General features: G+C 48.6%; 6 protein-coding genes across 6 annotated transcripts; 4 read left to right on the top strand and 2 right to left on the bottom strand.

Annotated features, from left to right (window-relative positions):
• Positions 1-1473: 1473 nt before the first annotated feature.
• Positions 1474-2027, top strand: J7337_008325 (uncharacterized protein; the record flags this gene model as incomplete). Its single annotated transcript, XM_044825946.1, has 2 exons — positions 1474-1549; positions 1612-2027. 2 exons carry the CDS (start codon positions 1474-1476, stop codon positions 2025-2027), a joined length of 492 nt encoding a protein of 163 aa, XP_044678863.1.
• Positions 2028-2481: 454 nt separating this feature from the next.
• Positions 2482-4239, bottom strand: J7337_008324 (uncharacterized protein; the record flags this gene model as incomplete). The annotated part of the gene is given in 4 exon segments (XM_044825945.1): positions 2482-2545; positions 2605-3976; positions 4030-4127; positions 4139-4239. 4 exon segments carry the CDS (start codon positions 4237-4239, stop codon positions 2482-2484), a joined length of 1635 nt encoding a protein of 544 aa, XP_044678862.1.
• A 4609-nt stretch (positions 4240-8848) lies between these two features.
• Positions 8849-10866, top strand: J7337_008323 (uncharacterized protein; the record flags this gene model as incomplete). The annotated part of the gene is made up of 2 exons (XM_044825944.1): positions 8849-10426; positions 10480-10866. 2 exons carry the CDS (start codon positions 8849-8851, stop codon positions 10864-10866), a joined length of 1965 nt encoding a protein of 654 aa, XP_044678861.1.
• Positions 10867-11961: 1095 nt separating this feature from the next.
• On the bottom strand, positions 11962-12832 carry J7337_008322 (uncharacterized protein; the record flags this gene model as incomplete). Its single annotated transcript, XM_044825943.1, has 3 exons — positions 11962-12217; positions 12275-12758; positions 12823-12832. 3 exons carry the CDS (start codon positions 12830-12832, stop codon positions 11962-11964), a joined length of 750 nt encoding a protein of 249 aa, XP_044678860.1.
• Positions 12833-14851: 2019 nt separating this feature from the next.
• Positions 14852-15868, top strand: J7337_008321 (uncharacterized protein; the record flags this gene model as incomplete). Its single annotated transcript, XM_044825942.1, has 1 exon — positions 14852-15868. The coding sequence occupies one exon, from the start codon at positions 14852-14854 to the stop codon at positions 15866-15868; it is 1017 nt and encodes a 338-aa protein (XP_044678859.1).
• A 1284-nt stretch (positions 15869-17152) lies between these two features.
• On the top strand, positions 17153-18697 carry J7337_008320 (uncharacterized protein; the record flags this gene model as incomplete). Its single annotated transcript, XM_044825941.1, has 1 exon — positions 17153-18697. One exon carries the CDS (start codon positions 17153-17155, stop codon positions 18695-18697), a length of 1545 nt encoding a protein of 514 aa, XP_044678858.1.
• Between the last annotated feature and the right edge of the window lie 68 nt (positions 18698-18765).

The following is an 18765-nucleotide window of genomic DNA, read 5'->3' as shown; positions in this document are numbered from 1 at the left end:
GGTTGGTGCCCCAAGCACTCGCCATTGTCAAAATCATCGTTACCGAAACCGGCGTTGCTGGTTGATGTGTTTTCAGCTTGTCCACTGTTATTCCAGTTTGTTATTCCAGTCTAGCATAATGGAAGTAGATCGTCAGGTCTTGGGATTGAAAATTCCCTCGCCATCGTCAAAACCATCATTACCGAAGCCGTCGTTGCTGGTGGATGTGTTTTCAGCTTGGCCACCGCTGGTCCAGTCATCTTGCCCAAATGAGTTCCGATAGGCCGAACCACCCTGGTTGTTGTTCCAGTCCGACATGATGGAAGTAGATCGTCAGTTCGAGTCTTGAGGATTGAGGATTGTCTGACTATCAGCAGAAGCGTTGATTGGTAAAGTCAATAGTAAGTTATTTCTCACTATAAAGGCATTTAGAGTTGAGAAACTGGAGATGGCTAGGAAGTCAGGTCCGTTTGGTGTAAGAGAGAAAGAAAGGTTGGAGATGGTATCGGTAGGGGGGTCTGAGAGTGCGATGTCTTGCTTAAGGTTGCCAATAGTGTTGCTTGTTATTGATGTGGCTGAGGTACCACTAAAAGGGTCGATATGGTTATGGTGTGTTAAAGGAGAGAAAGTTGAAAGCCAGTTAGTGGCCCTTTTTCTGTCTTTTTGCCTTTAGGATCCGGCTCCTGAGACTTAAAAACCTAGTAGCTTATAAGCAGAGCTTCCAACGGGCTAAGGGACTAATCTCAGAGAAATAAAACAGAGCGTTTTCTTAATAAATGACTCTTGAAGGCAAGTGTAAGAATCCTGTGCCTTCTTGTTGTGCTGAGAGATGTTAGGGAATATAATAAGTGTGGTTGGGTCGCGAGCGAGTGTATCACTAGCGAAGTACTGAGTAGACGTGGATGCGGTCCAAGTTGGCAGGCGAGACCAGGGGACAAGAGTGGAAGACAGCGCTAACGGTATCTTAGCCGCTGTACCTTAACAGTCGGCTTTGAAGGTTCAAGTCGGCAAGGACTGACGCGCAAGTAACCGGTACCTAGGTACCTTCCCCAGACGACAGTTTAGAAGCTTAGCTCCAACGAACTCTGGGGGAAAGTGCGCCCAGTGTCATTACGTCATATTCCCGCGAATGACTCAGCATATGCTGCCGGGATTTGCGGCATAAGCCCCTCCACTACCTCAAGATATTGGATCACAGCATCATCAATCATCGCAGCCAGTATATCATGGATCAAATACCTCTCAACTCCGAAGCTTCTCAGGGTGATACCCACAAGCAAACAACGTCGACGCTTCCGCCGGATGTCGTTCAATGCCTCGACAATGCTCGATTTGTAAACCTTCCCCGCACCACCAATAATGCCATCACAGATCGAAGGCTGATAATCCATATAGCTTCACTTGGCAACATGCACCGATAACGTGCCCCATGTCTCTCTAATGAACTACACATATCTTCCCTCGTCACCTTATTCTAACTATCCCGTTATCATCATGACTACGAACCCGGCATCACGGAAGACCACAAACCTGGTCGCCAACCCCAATGTATCCCTTCTTGTCCACGATTGTAAGTCGCATATTTCATGTTCGAGATTAGTGAACCCTAAAACATATTTACAATACTTTCAGGGGTCTCCCATCGACCACCTACTCACGGCCGCCGACCATCTGGTGGTTCTCCTGGCCCAGAGCACCGATCGAGTCTCGCCTCACTCCTCTTGAACCTCAACACTTCAGCACTCTCTAGCATCAGTGCAACCATAGGAGGTGCTGCTCGTCTAGTGCCTAGCGGAACAGATGAGGAAAAGTATTACCGCGAGCAGCATCTGGAGAACAATACTTTCGATGAGTCCGCGGCGCAGCCTTTCCAGCGGGACAATGGACCTGTCGAGGATGGAGGCCGCAACTGCTTTGTAGCTGGTGAGGAAGTAAGAGTTGTTTCGGTCGATATCAAGGATGTACGCATTAGCGATTGGAAGGGCACCGTAAGAGACTGGGCGATCGTGCCAGAAGGTCACCTGGTCAACGGAACTCAGCAAGAATGATCAGGTCGCAATCCCCACATCCTTTGCCAGAGCCTCATCATTGTACTTTAGCAATCAGTTTTCAAAGATGAAGTAAGGTACATTATTGGTTTCGGCAATTCAATGTGATAACATTGACCACTCTATTATTCGCAAGGCACAGGCATTCCAGGTAGGGTACCATGAAGATCAATTCCTCAATACCAGTGCCTTTCTCACGCAACGAAGTAAAAGCAGGCAAACAAAAAAAACCACATCATATCGCCCTTCCACCATCAAGCTTTGTGAGCCTCCAGGTTGCCGCAAGGCCAAGCCAGTATAAATTTTCCTGAATCCCAATCAATTCCAGCCACCCGACGCCTTTGCAGACAAACAACTGTAAAGACAGATCAAACAAACTCATCAGATAGCATTTGACGCATGAAAGACATGGTCATTTCACTTCTCAACCTAGTGTATGTAGACGACAGGCGCATCATCGAGCCCACTCAACAACCTCGAGGGCCATCATTACCAAAATAAGAGTAGAGGGAAGAATCCTGCATATGTTAGCGCAATTCGGGATGGATTACACCGAGCATCAGGTGTCATGACTTACCAGATGACATAGCTCTGGAACAAGATTCTGCCCATTGTCTTCTCAAATACACTGTTGATTTGACAAATTTGAGCAAGCTGGAGGGCACTGGGAGCTCCGGTGAGCAAAAAACAAACGATAACAAAAATTGGATCGTCAAGAATGCTAACGGGTACATATTTGGCCATAAGCGCAAGCATGGGAGCCATGATGGCAGTGGGTAGAACCATACGGCAAAGAAGTGAGGCAATAAGTAGTTTGTTGCCAATGCGCTCTTCCTCAGGGTCTAGAGCCTCGTCTTTAGCCATGGTATTACGAGCAAGATTGGCGCCGAGAACAACAAGGATCAGTGGGACAGCGACATCTCCGCTAGAGCGAACGGCGTTGGTCACACTATTCTGGACGAAAGAGCCCTCCTCAAAGAAGAGTCGTTGAAGAGCCGGGATAGAGGCAACGAGGATGGCAATCAACATAGCCCAGAGAGGGGGGTTCATGAATTCCCAGATAAAGTTGTTGAATTTCCCGGCCACTCGCTTCGTGAATTTCAAGCAAGATTTGACAGGAGCTGGAGACTTTTGGTACCAGTTGCTGAGGGTTTGGGATGTTGCCTTTCCAAGACGGATAAAGGGCGATTTAATGGCAGATTTAGTCCGGTCCGCGATGCCAGTCGGCTCTTCATGATCCTCCAATGCCGGGACACGGGGGAAGGAATCCATGCTACCTTCGTTTCCATTAAGGGGCGCAACAACATCCGGTTGTTGTTCGTTATTCTTGAGATGCGGCTTTTTGGGCAGATATTCATCATCGCTAGAGACTGCCAGTGAAACTCTGGAGGCATTTGCCACAGGAGTACGGCCAGCAGGATCATAGTTTTGCGAATCGATGCTGTGGCTGTCTCCCTCGTCCTCTGTTTCTCCGTCAAGGCCATCAATGAGAGGCGCATTCTGGTAGTCATCCTGATTCTCGTCATCGTGATAACGTTGGCCTTCCTCGGCAATCTCCTCGCGGTACTCGGGGTATTTATCCTTAGGGGCAAGAAGGACATGGTAACCCCAACTCCACCGGACGAGCTGACCAAGCTGCTGGAAGATAAGGAGGTAGAGAATACCACGTGCGCCAACTTCGTCATCGTTATCGCCAGGAACTTTGTCCCAATGCAGGCCTTTCAGCGTTTGAGAGAGTGACAAAACAAGGGAGATAGGTAACGAGTTAGAGTTTCCGAAAACACCCATGGCTGTAACGAAGTTGGATGCCCGCCTGTTAAATCGGAACAGCTTTGCGACGCCATATGATACAGCCCATGATACAAACGTTTGGACGACGAAGATGACCGGTATGATAGCGAGATCGGATAGCTTCTCAGCGTTAAGCTGGGAGGCGAGCTTGGTGAAAACTGTAGCGATATATTAGTAGGCAGTACTGGTTCAGTGCGAAACAACAACATACTCAAGCATGGTGTGAATAGCATCACATTTAGATTAGCCAAGAATTTCTGCTTCTCGGCATCGAAGTGTCCAAGTCGCGCAACGATGTAACCAGGTAGACTGACACATACTACTTCGAGGACAGCCTCGAACACGAGTAGGCAAAGATGCCCGATGGAAGGGTGCGATTCATGGGTGTTGGCGAGTGTTTGTAGGGGGAGTTCATATGCATCTTGAGCGAGCTGCGTCAGCCGAAACGACGGAACCGAGAACGATTTCCAAGAAGCCATCAAATATCAGCAATGCAGTTGGCGTCGTTGTTTTGGGAGAATAATTTAGGGTCGGCGCGAATTGGGGAGTTCCTTGATGCTGCTTCTCTCGGCGCGCGCGCACGTGGATATGAGACGACTGATAAGGCTCTGGAGAAATTGCACAAAAGCTGAGGGCGCAAAAAAATCGTCTGGGAGTTTCCGTTGGTATTTTCAAAGGTAATGCCTTTTAATTGTCCAAGTTGATTGTGCCGTGGGATGTTAAAAGGAGAAGAAAGTGAAAGAGGCCCAGGTAGTGATGGCGAAATCTAATGAAGAAAACGCAGGGCGAGTGGGTTCGTTTTGGGGCGAGGCGGCGGTGCCGTTGTTAGGTAGAGTAAGTTTAGAGGACGATGCACGTTGAGACCTCCATCATCGATTGATAACCCGAGCTAGATATAAGCTATGACAAAAGCCCCATTAAACTGCCTTGTTTAGGCTCCATCTACATCTGAACATCTCACTCTGGTTACCTCAATATGGGGCTTCAGCTCCTTGAGGAACTCTCTGTCTCATCGCGATTCACCTGCAACGCTGTCGCTGACATGGCGCAACAGCTGGACTCTAGCAAGCTTGTGCCAGCACCCTGATTGAGGTAACCCAACCTACCATCCAGGCCCATGCGATGCTGGCCATTGAAACCCTCCCATGTGTGCTGTGGCGCCGGAGCTTGTCCAAAGCCAGGGTTTAGTAGAATCTTACCTCCAACTAGGAACGGGATTTGGTTAACAATGCCACGCGGCATGGGAGGCGTTAGGGGCAAATTCTTCGTCGATAAAGGCTCCCTCTGCCTTTGCACCCATCCAGAAATGATTTCTGCTGCTGTGTCACAAATGCTGCCGCGTTAGTGGCATCAAGCAAACAAATGGGTTGCCCCTGTTGTGTGATAGCCAGGAGCACGAAACAAACAACAGCAAGCGATTCTGAAATGCGCAGATCCCATCGTCAGACGCCTCAAAATTGTTTAAGCCTCCGTGGCTCCACTACCGAGTAGGAAACGATCCCGCTTACAAGGGTTGTGGGTGGGAGTGATCTTCAGACGGGCGCGACGCACGATTCTTTTAAGCGTGGCGCCAATCTTTCGTCATGGTGCTATCGGGCACGTTGCCTATCCCTCCACGCTGAGAGGCTGGAGGGTCAGGCCAAGAAAGGCACGGAGCAAAATTGCAGCCCATCACGTCTCGATGTTGACATAGGTAACTGCAACGAGGCTGTGTTACTGGCGATCGCATCGTCAGGGTTGTGTGGTATGTACACTGATATCAGAGGCGAAGTCTATCGATGCGTAGTCAGTCACGTGAGGCTTTATGAGATCAAACCTAACATTATGCAGCGAATATCATCGGGAGCACTACCTTAATGTGCTGGATTTGTGGAAGTTCGTCAGTACAATTACTTAGCAGGCTTTTGCTATGTATGCTTCCAATGTTTAGTTACTCTCCCATCTCCCCTGTCTACCTGTCTACCTCCGAACGTATCCATAGCAAAACGACCTCGCATCTCCAGCCACCTCGCATATATGCACTTCAAACGGAGCACACGAAGACTTTTGCGTATCTCAAACAGGGTTTCATATTCCATTTTGACTATAATGAATATCAAACATCGCTATTTTTATCTCAGGGGAAACTTTACAGCAGCTAGTGTTTTATTAGCGTTCTTGTGTAGGTACATTGCAGAGTTGCAATGATTCAGGGTTGCTGGTGACTTTTAATCCGGTCTGTATCATAAAGGTTTCGAGCAGTTGTTCCGACGACCTTTTGTTTACGTTGGGAATTTAGAGTTTGATACTATGGTATGACCTGCATGGATATCGCCCGTGTTTCAAATTATGCCAAGGTGAGTTGAGGATATATATAATAGCAACTCGAAACATGATCGATGTTTTCCCCGGAGTCTTAAGTCTATTTCAAGTTGGGCTCGATAATCCTCGGAAGCTTTCAGGTTCGGATATTCTTACCAGCATTTTGAGGTCAGGGTCTCTCAGCTCGTTACTATTTCAGATATGGAATAAGACGCATGATAGCTACCTACTTCTCTATCAGTTGGACTCAAATTATCCCATCGTGTAGCTTGACGATGACCATAGGAGATTCCCGTCCTGCCAAAGGTTATCTGCCGCCTGGAAAGATTTGGCTCATGGAATATTGGCAACAAGTGCTACAAGGTTGCCTCGTTGATCGCCTACCTACCTAGGTACTTGCCTATAGCGTCGCTTCTGTTCCCAACCTCTCTGAGAAACATGCGCATGCATAGTACCGGTGAAGCTCATGTTACATGAATGCACTCTGGAAGCTGTTCGGTGAATCCTAACCGGCTTTTCTTGTCGCAATCAGCCAAATTTCTAGTAACAACGTCAGCCTCATCGTAGACATCTTTCCACTGGTTATCGGGTTGGAATCTACCTAACCAACTAAGTTGGGGCCTAAGTTATCGATCAAGTTTGTGACGTACTGGACATTTTGTCTTGCATACTGTCTCAAGCCAGTCAAAAGCCGCAACTAGGACAGATAACGTTGCTCCTGTCGATTCTGGTAGGACTAACAGAGGGTGTTCGTTTAACCTCAGCATCTTGGCGTTTAGAGCTTTGTCAAACACGTATCTGGTCTACTGGCGTCCATACGCACCTGTAAAAGTGAGATATTCATATTCCGCAACTCTTAGGCGAGTTAGGTAGATACCTAGGTATAGTAATTATCTAAGCCGTGAATAATGCAAAGTTCTATACGTGATGACTTCATCCATTCAATGTGCTTTTTCAGGGATATAGAAACCCAGTCGTAGGCAGGTGCTGTTAATTTTAGTCGTTCAACGAGAGGATGCACACGACCACAAGGTCTCCGACAGCAGATATTCTGCAGATGGATGTCGGGTAAGACATTCATATGTTTGGGTATTATTGTCGGCTTTGACGCCTACTTTGTCGTACAGACATGAGTCTCCACCTCAAACCAAGGTCTGACACTGACCACATTAACGTCATCGGTGACTGCTCTCCATCAACGATGGCGTCGCAAATTGTAAAAATCAAGGACAACTTGTGCACAGAGCCTTGAAATTAATTATCATTTTCAATATTACATATGCTTCTATTTGGTGAAATATTACATGAAGCCTTAGTATTCGCAGAGCTATATAAAATGCTGTCATCATGACGCCAGTAGACTTCTTAGATTTTATCTTGATGGAATATCATTATCGCCTATGATAGAATTTTGGTACAATTTTTCTCGTAAGGCGATGTTAGTTTATGCCCTGTATGATGGGTCTTTCGTAGCGCCCGCCGCAGGGAATTCTCAATTGATGGGCATTATCTCCCAATATGATCCATGAGTTGGGTGTGATCCCGGGCATGAATGGCAGGCCGGGTTGGCCCCTGAAAACGCGATTGGTAGTGGCGCTGTATCCAAGCCAGAGCACTCTGTTGTGTGCTACGGCCTGGTTTTGCTTGTCAAAACTGCCACACCATAGTCGTTCCATGCTCTGTCCTAAACTCCATGTTACCAACATCCTCAGCCTCGCCTTCGCCCCCATTTATCACAAATACCTCTTGCGCCAACCTTATCAGATCACTTTCTCGCAGGATTCGCAAGCTGGGCTGAGCTGTTGATTTGTACAATTCATTAGCACCTTTCCTCCTCCGTCTCGTTGCTGTTCTGCTCGTCTGCAGAACCTTTGACCCCGCATCCAGCCATTGCCCATCACACTGCGTTGGTACATGTGGTATCTGTCTACCTTACTTAAGGTACTCAAGGACTGAAACACTTCGTCACTTTTTCTTGATCTCGGCCAGACGTTTCCTCCGGTATGCATACAACCTTGAATTACCCTCATGTCCTTGAGTACATTGCACACACCACAACAAGCTCAGGGAAGTACCTTTCTTATTCTAACAACTTTTGTCCCAGTTATCTGTCAACCCTCATATTTCGTATGGGGTATACGAGCTTTCATATTTACCAACTCCTGTCCATTCGGCGAATCTGAGAACACAAGGATACCTGAAAGAACTTCAACGTGAAGTTTGCCAGGTTGCCATACGGTACTCCCATACAAGATTCACTCACTGTGGCCACATATCATTGCAAAATAACGCAAGACAAGCCCATTTCAAAGTCAACAATCCTGGCAGCAACCTTATCAGAGCTTGCGTTTATTCTGGCTCATTACTTAGCCCCAGGCTTTTTTTGTTGCTCTTCTTTTCCAACTACAAGAGCCCCTAGTCGTTGAGCCGTACTAGAGTCTCAAAGGCCTAGACCGCCCACTACTCGACTCCATTTAGCTCCGAAAGAATCGCACCATCTATTTCCCCTCCATCGCTCCTTCATGTACCCATCTCTAATCGATCGCGTCCCGTCTCCCGATCGATAGCTCCCCGCGGTCTTGTTAGGATATTCGCCGTTATTTCCACGCTGCTCTGAATTTTCTGGCCATTATTTCCTCCCTACCACTCTCTTATCGAACCCATCCAACGACATAGTCAAAAGAATCAGCCTTTCTGTATTCTGATTCCATCGACGCACCTCGTATCCGATGTCTGCCTCCGACTCGATCCCGGCCACGCCGGAGGACTGGAAGGATCTGTCGACACCTGCATCTCCAGGCTCTGAAGATTCGTCAGAACCCAGTACGCCGCTCGAGTCTCCCAGTCATGATAGCCCAAGTGAGCCTCCTCGAAGAGTACCATCTCTGCGCTCCGTCTCCGATCCTCGCAACATGAACCCGAATTCAACTGCTATGGGTGTTTTAGGCATGGCCAGGCGACCTGTACAAACATCCTCGAGTTTTGCTGGAAGTAGTAGTGCCTCGGTAGAAAACAGTATAATGGCCAAAGCCCGAGCATTACATCGACATCGCATGGAGAAGGGCATGTCTCCCGCTGGAAACCCCGGGACACCCTCGGGATCATCGCCTACGGCCAGCGTCGCTAACGGATTCCCTACCAACCTGGGATTGCCGCCAAATATGCAACGACCGCACGCACCACATGTCAATTCAGCTCCTGCGATAACGAAGCCCTCGCTGAGCGAGAGAAGAGCCATGGGCGGCGGTATGGGCATGAAGCTGTCTGATATGGGTAGGCCCGGCCCTGCGACCGCCACTGGTAAGAAACGGGGGCCTCCTGGAAAGCTTTCTGATATTACAGGTGATGTGCCAGGTAGCCAACGATCCAACGGAGCAGGTGGTGGTCAGGGGTCGAAAATGGACGACTTCAAGAAATATATCGACACAGAGAAGGGCTGGGTAACCTTTGATGGCGCTGCCACAATCACACGGACAGGTGTCAACTTTGCCAATGGCCAAACCTTCAGCATATCTCTTGATGAAGTTGAAGTCTTGACCGAGCTGGGTAAAGGAAATTACGGAACAGTCTACAAAGTCAAGCATGCCAAGCGAAGAGTCCCTCGCTTCGGACAAGGCCTCTCGAGAAAGCCTCTCCCTGTTCAGTATTCGCAGTCGGACCCTTCTCCCGTCAGATCTGCGGAAGACTCTGCCGAGGGCTTGTCAGAGACCACCGACGGTACAACGGGCACAGTGATGGCGATGAAAGAAATGCGCTTGGAGCTTGACGACGCCAAATTCACGACCATTCTGAAGGAGCTTGTCATCTTACACGAGTGTGTTTCTCCGTATATCATCGACTTTTATGGCGCCTTCTTCCAGGAGGGTGCTGTTTACATGTGCATTGAGTATATGGATGGCGGGTCCATCGATAAGTTGTATAATGGTGGAATCCCGGAGAATGTTCTTCGAAAAATCACATATTCTACTGTGATGGGTCTAAAATCACTGAAGGAGGAGCACAGCATTATCCATCGTGACGTCAAGCCAACAAACATCCTGGTCAATACACGAGGCCAGGTCAAGATTTGCGATTTTGGTGTCAGTGGTAATCTGGTAGCTAGTATAGCGCGAACCAACATCGGCTGTCAGAGCTATATGGCCCCCGAGAGAATCTCTGGTGGCGGATTCGCGCAAGCTGGTAACTCCGATGGCTCATACAGCGTTCAGAGCGATGTCTGGAGTTTGGGCCTGACCATCATCGAGTGTGCTAAGGGCGCTTATCCCTACCCACCGGAGGTCTCTTCTACTATTTTCAGCCAACTTAGTGTAAGCGCTCCGCCGTTGAGTTAAACCAGTCATGGGTTACTAACATGCTACAGGCCATTGTTGAAGGTGAACCACCTGCAATGCCAGAGGACACTTACTCGGACATGGCCAAGGATTTTGTGAAAAGCTGTCTTCACAAGATTCCTATGAAGCGGCCAACCTACGCCATGCTGTTGAAACATCCGTGGCTCGTTGAATTTACAAAGCCTCAAACAATTGCGGAAGAAGCTGAGGAAGGCGACGGAGTTGATACGGTCGCCGAAGCTGTTGGTAAAATTAATTTGGACTCATCAACTGCAGATGCTGAAGTAGCAGATTGGGTCAATGGCGTTCTACAACGAGAGAAAGATGGTCTGAAGGAGGACGGGCCCTTGAAACCGGCACTACACAATGCACCCCTTGATAGCGTCAGTCCTATGTCGAGCCCAAAGGATGCATAAAAGTTTGAAAAGCCGGGGCGGCCCGGCCCAACCCTGCTTCTCGGGGGAAATACTCGGCCATCTAGGAAGCATGCCAACGGAGCAGGTATCTAGTTGGCTACAGGACTACCTATGGATAGCAACCATCTGCTTAACGGCCCTCTTTCCAAGGTGTTAACCTTTTATCATCGGCAGTAACACAACACAAAGTCCCCATGCATCAGCATGTGTTACTTACATCATTTTGACCTTCTTTTTCTGCATTTTTTGGAGGACACTCCTACTCCTGTACACGCTTTAGGATGGGGTTTAGACAAATTAGGGCCGGATTTTGGCATTTGTTTTTCGTCAGAACAAAACTGGGCGAATGACCAAGTTGGAAAACGAACCAGGATAGCATTTTGTTGTTTTCATTTCATGTACTCGAACGAAAGGGACAGCGGCGAACAACACAGGATAAAAGAGAGGGATCTGGAGGTGACTTCAGCCTTCAATCGTTTAACGAGAGTCGGGGTCGGCTGTGATATGCATTTCATAGTTTGGCGAATGGACGAATAACGTCAATATGGTATATGCATAATGATTTGAGCTTATGATACTAAGTACCTCGTGGACTAGGCAATGATAACATTACCTATCCTCACTGCAGCAGTACGTAATGAGTGATAACTTGTGTGAAACCATAAGCCCGGGGTCGTTGCCCGAGAATGGCTACATGATTCAAGTGGAAATGTCGAGAACAGAAACTAGAATATTAAGACTTAAAAATAAAAAACGCTTGTATTGTTTGTTGTAATATCATACATTCATAGTAACTATTAGACAGCTGATGAAAGCAAGCTTCTCGTATATCTCGCCCATAACTTCAACATTACGTTCTGAGAAAATCCATTCTCCTCGCCAAACACATCGTGAATACATACCTGCACAGGAGCGCAGATCATGGATGATGAATGAAATATAGACGGGACAAAATTGCAGCGTCGGGCGCGAACAACCATTGAGGCTGTTGTGGACACGATCACTGCGGCTATTCATGCTCGTTCCTCATCGAGCTCTGCCGAAAGTTGGAGAGTCGATCGGATTTGGCCTAACAGACGGTTGCCAGGTAAAAGTTTAGGAATAGTCATCCTTAACACGGCGGCCCTCATAGCCTGGGCCGTGGCTGCTACGCACGCTTCGTCTACGGCGCCATGAGCGGCCGCTGTAACCTCCGCTTGACGACTTGTCACCGCGCATGCCTAAGCAGAAGAGAATGGTAGCAATGAGCAGAGTGGCCCATGATGCCCACGCAAAACCAAAGGCATAGCGGCCGATCGAGGCCGATCGACCGTCGCGGTGAAAGGCATTGCGAGCGAGAACCCAGGTAGCACTAACCAGAGATGTCAGTCAACATCTAAACCATCATACAGGGGTCAGAGATACGTACGTCATTAGGGACATGGCAACTGAGGAGCAGAAAAGGGCGAACATGGACATGAGGCTAGAGATTCCAGCACCAAGACGGCCACAGCAGGCAATGAAGCCAGTGAAGAAGGCGATGGTCTCGAAGAAAAGAGTGATCAGGATGAAAACCCAGCCAAACCGCCACAAGAAGAACTGTCTGTTCGATGTGGTATCACCAGCACGACCACCGACAAGCGAGCTGGGCGCATTACGTGGGTTTGAGTCCCAGGCGCGACCGATGACGGGGGCAGCGCGGGCGCCATCGCAATCGTTGTTGCCGGCACCGCAAATGTAGAAGAAGTTCCATTGTGTGACTTCACGAGCACCCGAGATACCGCCAGTGTCGGCGCGGAGGAAATACGTCTTATCGAATGGCGTGGTAGAGGTCAAGCCTGAGAGGATGATGAACCAGAGGAAGAGGAGGGAAACAGCGAGGAGGACCAGGCCAGCGAGGCCAAGAGGAGCGTCTGCGGCAGGTCAGTCAGCCATCTGTTGGTCAAGCCATACAACTGAGTCAGGAGAGAAACTTACTCTTCGCCATGGCTATATGCCGTTGGAAAGTATACACTACTCTCCAGCTGAAAAGTATCTGACCACAACCGATCAAACTCAAGCGTTGATGCAAGCACTTCTGCCCAAAAGATCGAACTCGAAAGGATTAATTTACTGGGATGGGGCGCCGGGGATTGGATGTCGTCACGCTGCCAGGGTCACCGTCAAGGAAAAGGCTGCAGCTAAAAACCACGGCTAATGGGATCTTGCGTCTTATTTAATAGGTAGCTCTCGACCAGGGTTCAGAGTCTGTTTGCGTTGTAGAGAACAGGCGTCTGGAATTGTTGAGAGATGGCGATGGATCTTATAAAAGTAGGAAGAGGGAGCCGGAAGAGAAATAAGGCCTGGGTTGAGGATTGACGATCCTTATGAACCTTGTTCATTAGCTCTGGGAGGGTTTCTTGTTTTTGTTTCTGGAGCCTTTTCCTTAGCGTCTACTCCATAGGAGTGATGTGATGCTCTGGAGACGGACTGGCTTGTCGGTGTGGGGATCGGGAGATGTGTGTCTCAGTCGAATTGTACGACGGCGATTAGTATGTTTCTTCTCCCTTCGGCTGAGGAAAGACACGGAGTTCCCAGTGCATGAATGGCTTTGCAGAGGAGCGAGAGGATATGATTGTAGGGAGCAAGCATACGACTTGTCACTTAGGAAAGGAACGCAACCCAAATAAAATCACCATCGAAGCGTTACGTGGGTCTCCATGGGCTGCCCAGTGCCACCCTTGACGGGTGCTCGCCTTAGGTAGGCCCAGGGCACATTGATCCCAGCTGCAGCAACAGTACACTGAATCACACTAAAGGAAATCCCTGCAGAGACTCTGGATGCTCTGGAGTCTGGTGGGCAGCAGTAGATGATGCTTCCACCTTATTCCTACAGTACGGATCTAGCCTGGCTAACTGGCACCCTTCGATGCCCGAAGCGAAAGGAACTTGCTAGACTAGTGCATCTTAAGGTAAAGAAAAGTTCCGAGTGCACGACAGCTCAGTGATGACGACAGTGGGCAACGATGGACCAGAGATGCACCACAACATCTTACCCAATGGAGCAAAGCTGTAGCGATCATTTTGTCCCTATTGGGGTTTAGCGCACCACTTCCCTGATGTCATGAGACACAGGTGAATGATGCGACAGCGACGTCTACGAAAAGGCAGTGATTGTCGATGATGGATGGGACGGTCGCTTTTGAGACTGCCAATGCTCGCCAAGCTACCAAGATCGAGAGCTTGGCATTCGCTTGTGCTACGTTTTCTGAGTTACCCTAGGTAAGTTAGGTAGTGTTGAGACATGGTCTTCGTCGAGTTGATTGAGTTGAGATGTTTTTTATCTGTATTACAGTACCAGCAGTTTCAAGCCGGGAGCTCCGATCAAAAGTAGAGCTCTTACCCACTGATGGACTGGTGTTTTCAACTGACGAGCTCCATCAAGGCACTCGAGGCACTTCAGCTCTCGGCTCTCCAGGTATGGGTCTCAGACAGCTACCTAAGCTTAGTCTTGAGTTAGTTTGTTAGTTTCTTAGTTTCAGCTGGCATTGTGTACAATTACTCCAGTGTCACCTACTGCCTGTCGTTTGGCAGCCTCTTGTTGTGTGTGGTTACTTTTGAATTTTTCAACTGCCAAAGCCACAATCGTGAAGCTCAAACACTTCAACGTGCGCACAAGGTTTCTCTTCCATATCGAATGTCAATTAAAAGCAGACATCACATGCAAAGGTCAGTTTCGAAATTAGACTCTCGGCGGCCTCCGTCCGTTGATCTTCGGCCCTGAGCTACCGACGTCACCACCACTGGCTTTTCTGTGCCCCACGGGATCGTCCACCAGAAACTCACTTCTTACCAAGGCATATCGCGCATGCCTACTGTACGCCAGAGTTTGTACGGAGGTTACCCCCGATTTGTGATCTTGAGCATACAGTACGACAAGCCAGATCGACCCCAATTGATCGTGGCTACTCTGCGGGCTCTGTGATCGGCATCTTCGCCGGGGGATCTGCCTGGAAGCCGGACCACAATGCCGTTTGGCTTGCGGCTGAAGGCCATTCCGTCCTCCGCCATAAAATCTACTTCGTTCCGTATCGGAGCCGGGACATCGGCCGGTCATGTCCTCCTCAGCCGGTGGTCATCCACTTACACCACTCCGACGTCAGACCTACCTCCACTCAACCTCCTCGTTCATCGACATCTCACAGGATCGGGCCCTGATGCTTTCGTTCCCTATGACACTGCCAATAATGAGCAGGAAGAACTCCGCTCGTCGTTTCTCAAGTGGAAGAGTTTGAGCGAGGAACAGCAACAAGACAGAGGCCCCATACCCCGCCCTCATCTTCTTTCTTTTGAACCAGCACCAACTCTCACGCTTGGGCGTCGCCAGCGCCCCCTCACTTCCGAGCAAACCTCCTACTTCAAGTCTCCCCTCTACGTTAGTCTTCCTCATCGGCGTAACCCTGTCGAAGAGCAGAGCTTCATTCCTGAGGTCAAACAGACAAGCCGTGGGGGTTTGACAACCTACCATGGTCCTGGTCAGCTTGTCTTGTGGCCCGTGCTAGACATGCACTCTCCTCTGTATGCGCATTACTCAGTCATGTCGTATGCGGACCATCTCGAGGCAACCACACGTCGCCTGCTGGCACGTTTGTTCGGTTTGGAAACTTATACAACCCGAGATGAACCTGGAGTCTGGGTCCGTACCCCCGCCGGTCAGCCAGAACGCAAAATCGCAGCAATTGGGGTTCATCATCGGAGACACGTCACAGCCCTTGGCATTGCTATCAACATCGACGTTTCGGTAGATGGTCCCGATGTTATTAATCCTTGGGCTCGTTTTGTTCCTTGTGGCCTTGAAGGTAAGCTTGTCACCTCTGTGGTTGCCGAATTAGCAATAAAAGATGGTATTGTGCGGCTTGGTGGCTGGAATACTGCCTCGTTAGCAGCCGTGTGGGCGAGAATATTTGAAGAAGGGATAGTAGATGATACAAAGAGAAGTATTGACGGCGAGGGGAGCTCACAGTTCCGTCGAGCAGTCTCATGATACGTGACTAGTAAACTCGATCAATGCTGTCAGGCCTTCACGAAACAACACTGGCTAAACGAGTATTATGTGTCCATGTATACTATACGCTTTCGGTTCGGGTACTTATGTGATATATATGTATATATTTATACGAAGCTAAATGACTCAGGTGGGCTCATAGCTAGTTGTCATCATTCTCTAGAAGCCCATATTCAAGACTATTAATTCTTGAGGTAATTTTAACTCGATTATTGTGAGCAGTGTTCTAGCAGATCATAAAGAGCCCATCAATCGCAGACTCATAGATACTGGTATCAGAGCAGTGTGTTCATACTGGTTTACATAATCATATAATTATTATCATGTCATATCCTCTGGTTTAATTGAACGATCAAACCAACTGCTACTTGTTGTGACTGATGAGGAGTAGACCAAGTCGGGCGTGTTGGTGAAGTAAGTAAATGATGATATTGAGAAACTGTTCTACACCGAAGTTGTATCTTATTGACGAGGGCCCTTGGATTTTGGTTTCAAAGACTAATATCTCTAAATACTATATAGCTATATAATAACTTATGAACCAACACTCATTTGCCCGACTCAACTGTAGTGACAAAAGTCAAATAAATGACTATGCCAATCGATCACTCAACGAATCTGCAGTGATTGCTTGGGGCGTGAGACAAACTGATCAAGAAATGTCTCAAGTTATAAACAGGATCGTAGGGTAGCTGCCTGCACATGCGCGGCGAGAGGATGACACCATTTAACATCCCTGTCGTCGCTTAGAAAGCATACAGTAACCATCTCGGCCTGAGCCGGTGAATATCGTTGACGTCTAGAATTATATCGGAGCCAATCAGAGTCAGAAGCGCCATCGCCAGTACCCTGTCATAACGATCCAGGGACCTCTGATGATCGGCCATTTCTTTTTTTTGCTTTCGGTTATTCTTCTGCGTGCTTTGGGTTGCCTTTGACTTACAAAACTCGGGGTTTGCCCCCCCGAAATTGTCAAAATGATGTATATGCCTCTCCATACCTATAATATGCATACGGAAGCCAGAATGACACAAAAAGAAGAATATGCTTAATATAACCGGCCTTGTCACTGTGCCAGCAGATTTGTGATTCCGATACCGACCCACCTGCCAACGATCAAATTCGACTACACCCACTTCGGCATCAAGCAATTTATATTCCACTCATCCTCTGATATACTAGCTTGAACCTGGCATCCTCTTGATACCGTCTTGTTTTCATTCTTTTGGTTCATTTGCTACCGTCTGTAAATTGAGCAGAGCCATGGACCCTCTCGTGGCCGCAGAACTGGAAAAGTTCGACGATAGTGTGGCATTCCGTGCTCGGCCACAACATGTCCACCACACTTGGGCGCGCACATTTTCGTCCCTCCCAGAGCTTTTCATCCAACCCGAGTCTTTGCCTGAAGTTGAAAAAGTTGTGAATCTGGCGCGAAGATGCCGTCGGCGTCTAGTGACGACTGGTTGTGGCCATTCGCCCTCCAATATCACTTGTACATCCAGTTGGCTCGTCAACCTGGACAACTTCAACAGGGTACTCTCGGTGAACAAAGAAACGGGTGTTGTTACCATGGAGGGTGGAATCAGGCTTTACGCCCTCTGTGAAGAGCTCGAGAAGCATGGACTCACGATGCCAAATCTTGGAAGCATCAATGAGCAGTCTATTAGTGGCGCTATCTCAACAGGTACCCATGGAAGCAGTCTACGCCATGGACTGATGTCCGAAGATGTCCTCTCTCTTAAGGTTACAATGGCAGATGGAACTACGGTGTACTGCTCTAAAGACACCAAGACGGACCTTTTCAGAGCTGCCCTTCTTTCTCTCGGCGCTATTGGTATCATTACCGAAGTTTCCTTCCAGGCAGTTCCAGCCTTTACTCTGAAGTGGGAACAGAGCATTGACACAGACTACAAGATGTTTGAGTCTTGGAACCGAAACCTATGGACACAGAGTGAATTTGTCAGGGTCTGGTGGTTCCCCTACACAAGACGTGCAGTGGTGTGGCAGGCAGAACAAACCGACGAGGAACACCGCGACCCTCCTCAGAGTGGGTATGACGGCTCAATCGGCTACTATGTCTACCACAATCTTCTCTATCTTGCCCAACACGTTCCGCGAATCCTGCCATGGGTTGAGTGGTTTGTCTTCGGTATGCAGTATGGCTTTCGGAATGGAACCACTTCATCAGCTGTTCAACCAAGCCGCAAAGCACTGCTCATGAACTGCCTATATTCCCAGTTTGTTAACGAGTGGGCCATCCCTCTTGATAAGGGCCCTGAGGCGCTCCGGAGACTGAGCTCTTGGCTCAACCACTTGTCTCCTGATGACCCTGATTACGTTCCTCACGACATCCCCTTCTCTGCGGACGGTCTTTACGTCCACGCACCTGTCGAAGTGCGCGTAAGTGACACCACTCTCACCTCGAACGTACGGCCATACCTCGATATCACTGTTGAAAACGGACCTACATTGTACCTCAACGCAACACTATATCGCCCCTATCTCATGGACCCTCCTTGCCGCGAACGATACTACGAGGCTTTTGAGTGGCTGATGAAAGACCTTGGAGGTCGACCGCACTGGGCCAAGAATTTTAGAACCACTCGGTCTGAGATTGAAGCGTTCTATGGAAAGCAACTTGAATCGTTTCGGGCCATACGCAACGATGCTGACCCTCAGGGCATGTTTGTCGGGCCATGGCATCGAGAAACAATTATGGAGAATGGCGAGGGTCTTGAATTGGAAGAGGTTGAGATTCGAAGAGAGAAGAACCGCACAGGAGGTGTCACCACGTTTGGAATCATTTGATAGCGTAACCCGCCACAACAATAGGTCATGGGAATTATATATATCGCTTGCCACATGGCCCATCAAAA

This window comes from Fusarium musae, chromosome 6 (genome assembly GCF_019915245.1).
Source record: "Fusarium musae strain F31 chromosome 6, whole genome shotgun sequence".
Classification (NCBI taxonomy): domain Eukaryota; kingdom Fungi; phylum Ascomycota; class Sordariomycetes; order Hypocreales; family Nectriaceae; genus Fusarium; species Fusarium musae.
Note: the sequence above shows the minus strand (reverse complement) of the source record. Positions and strands in the feature narration are given on the sequence as shown.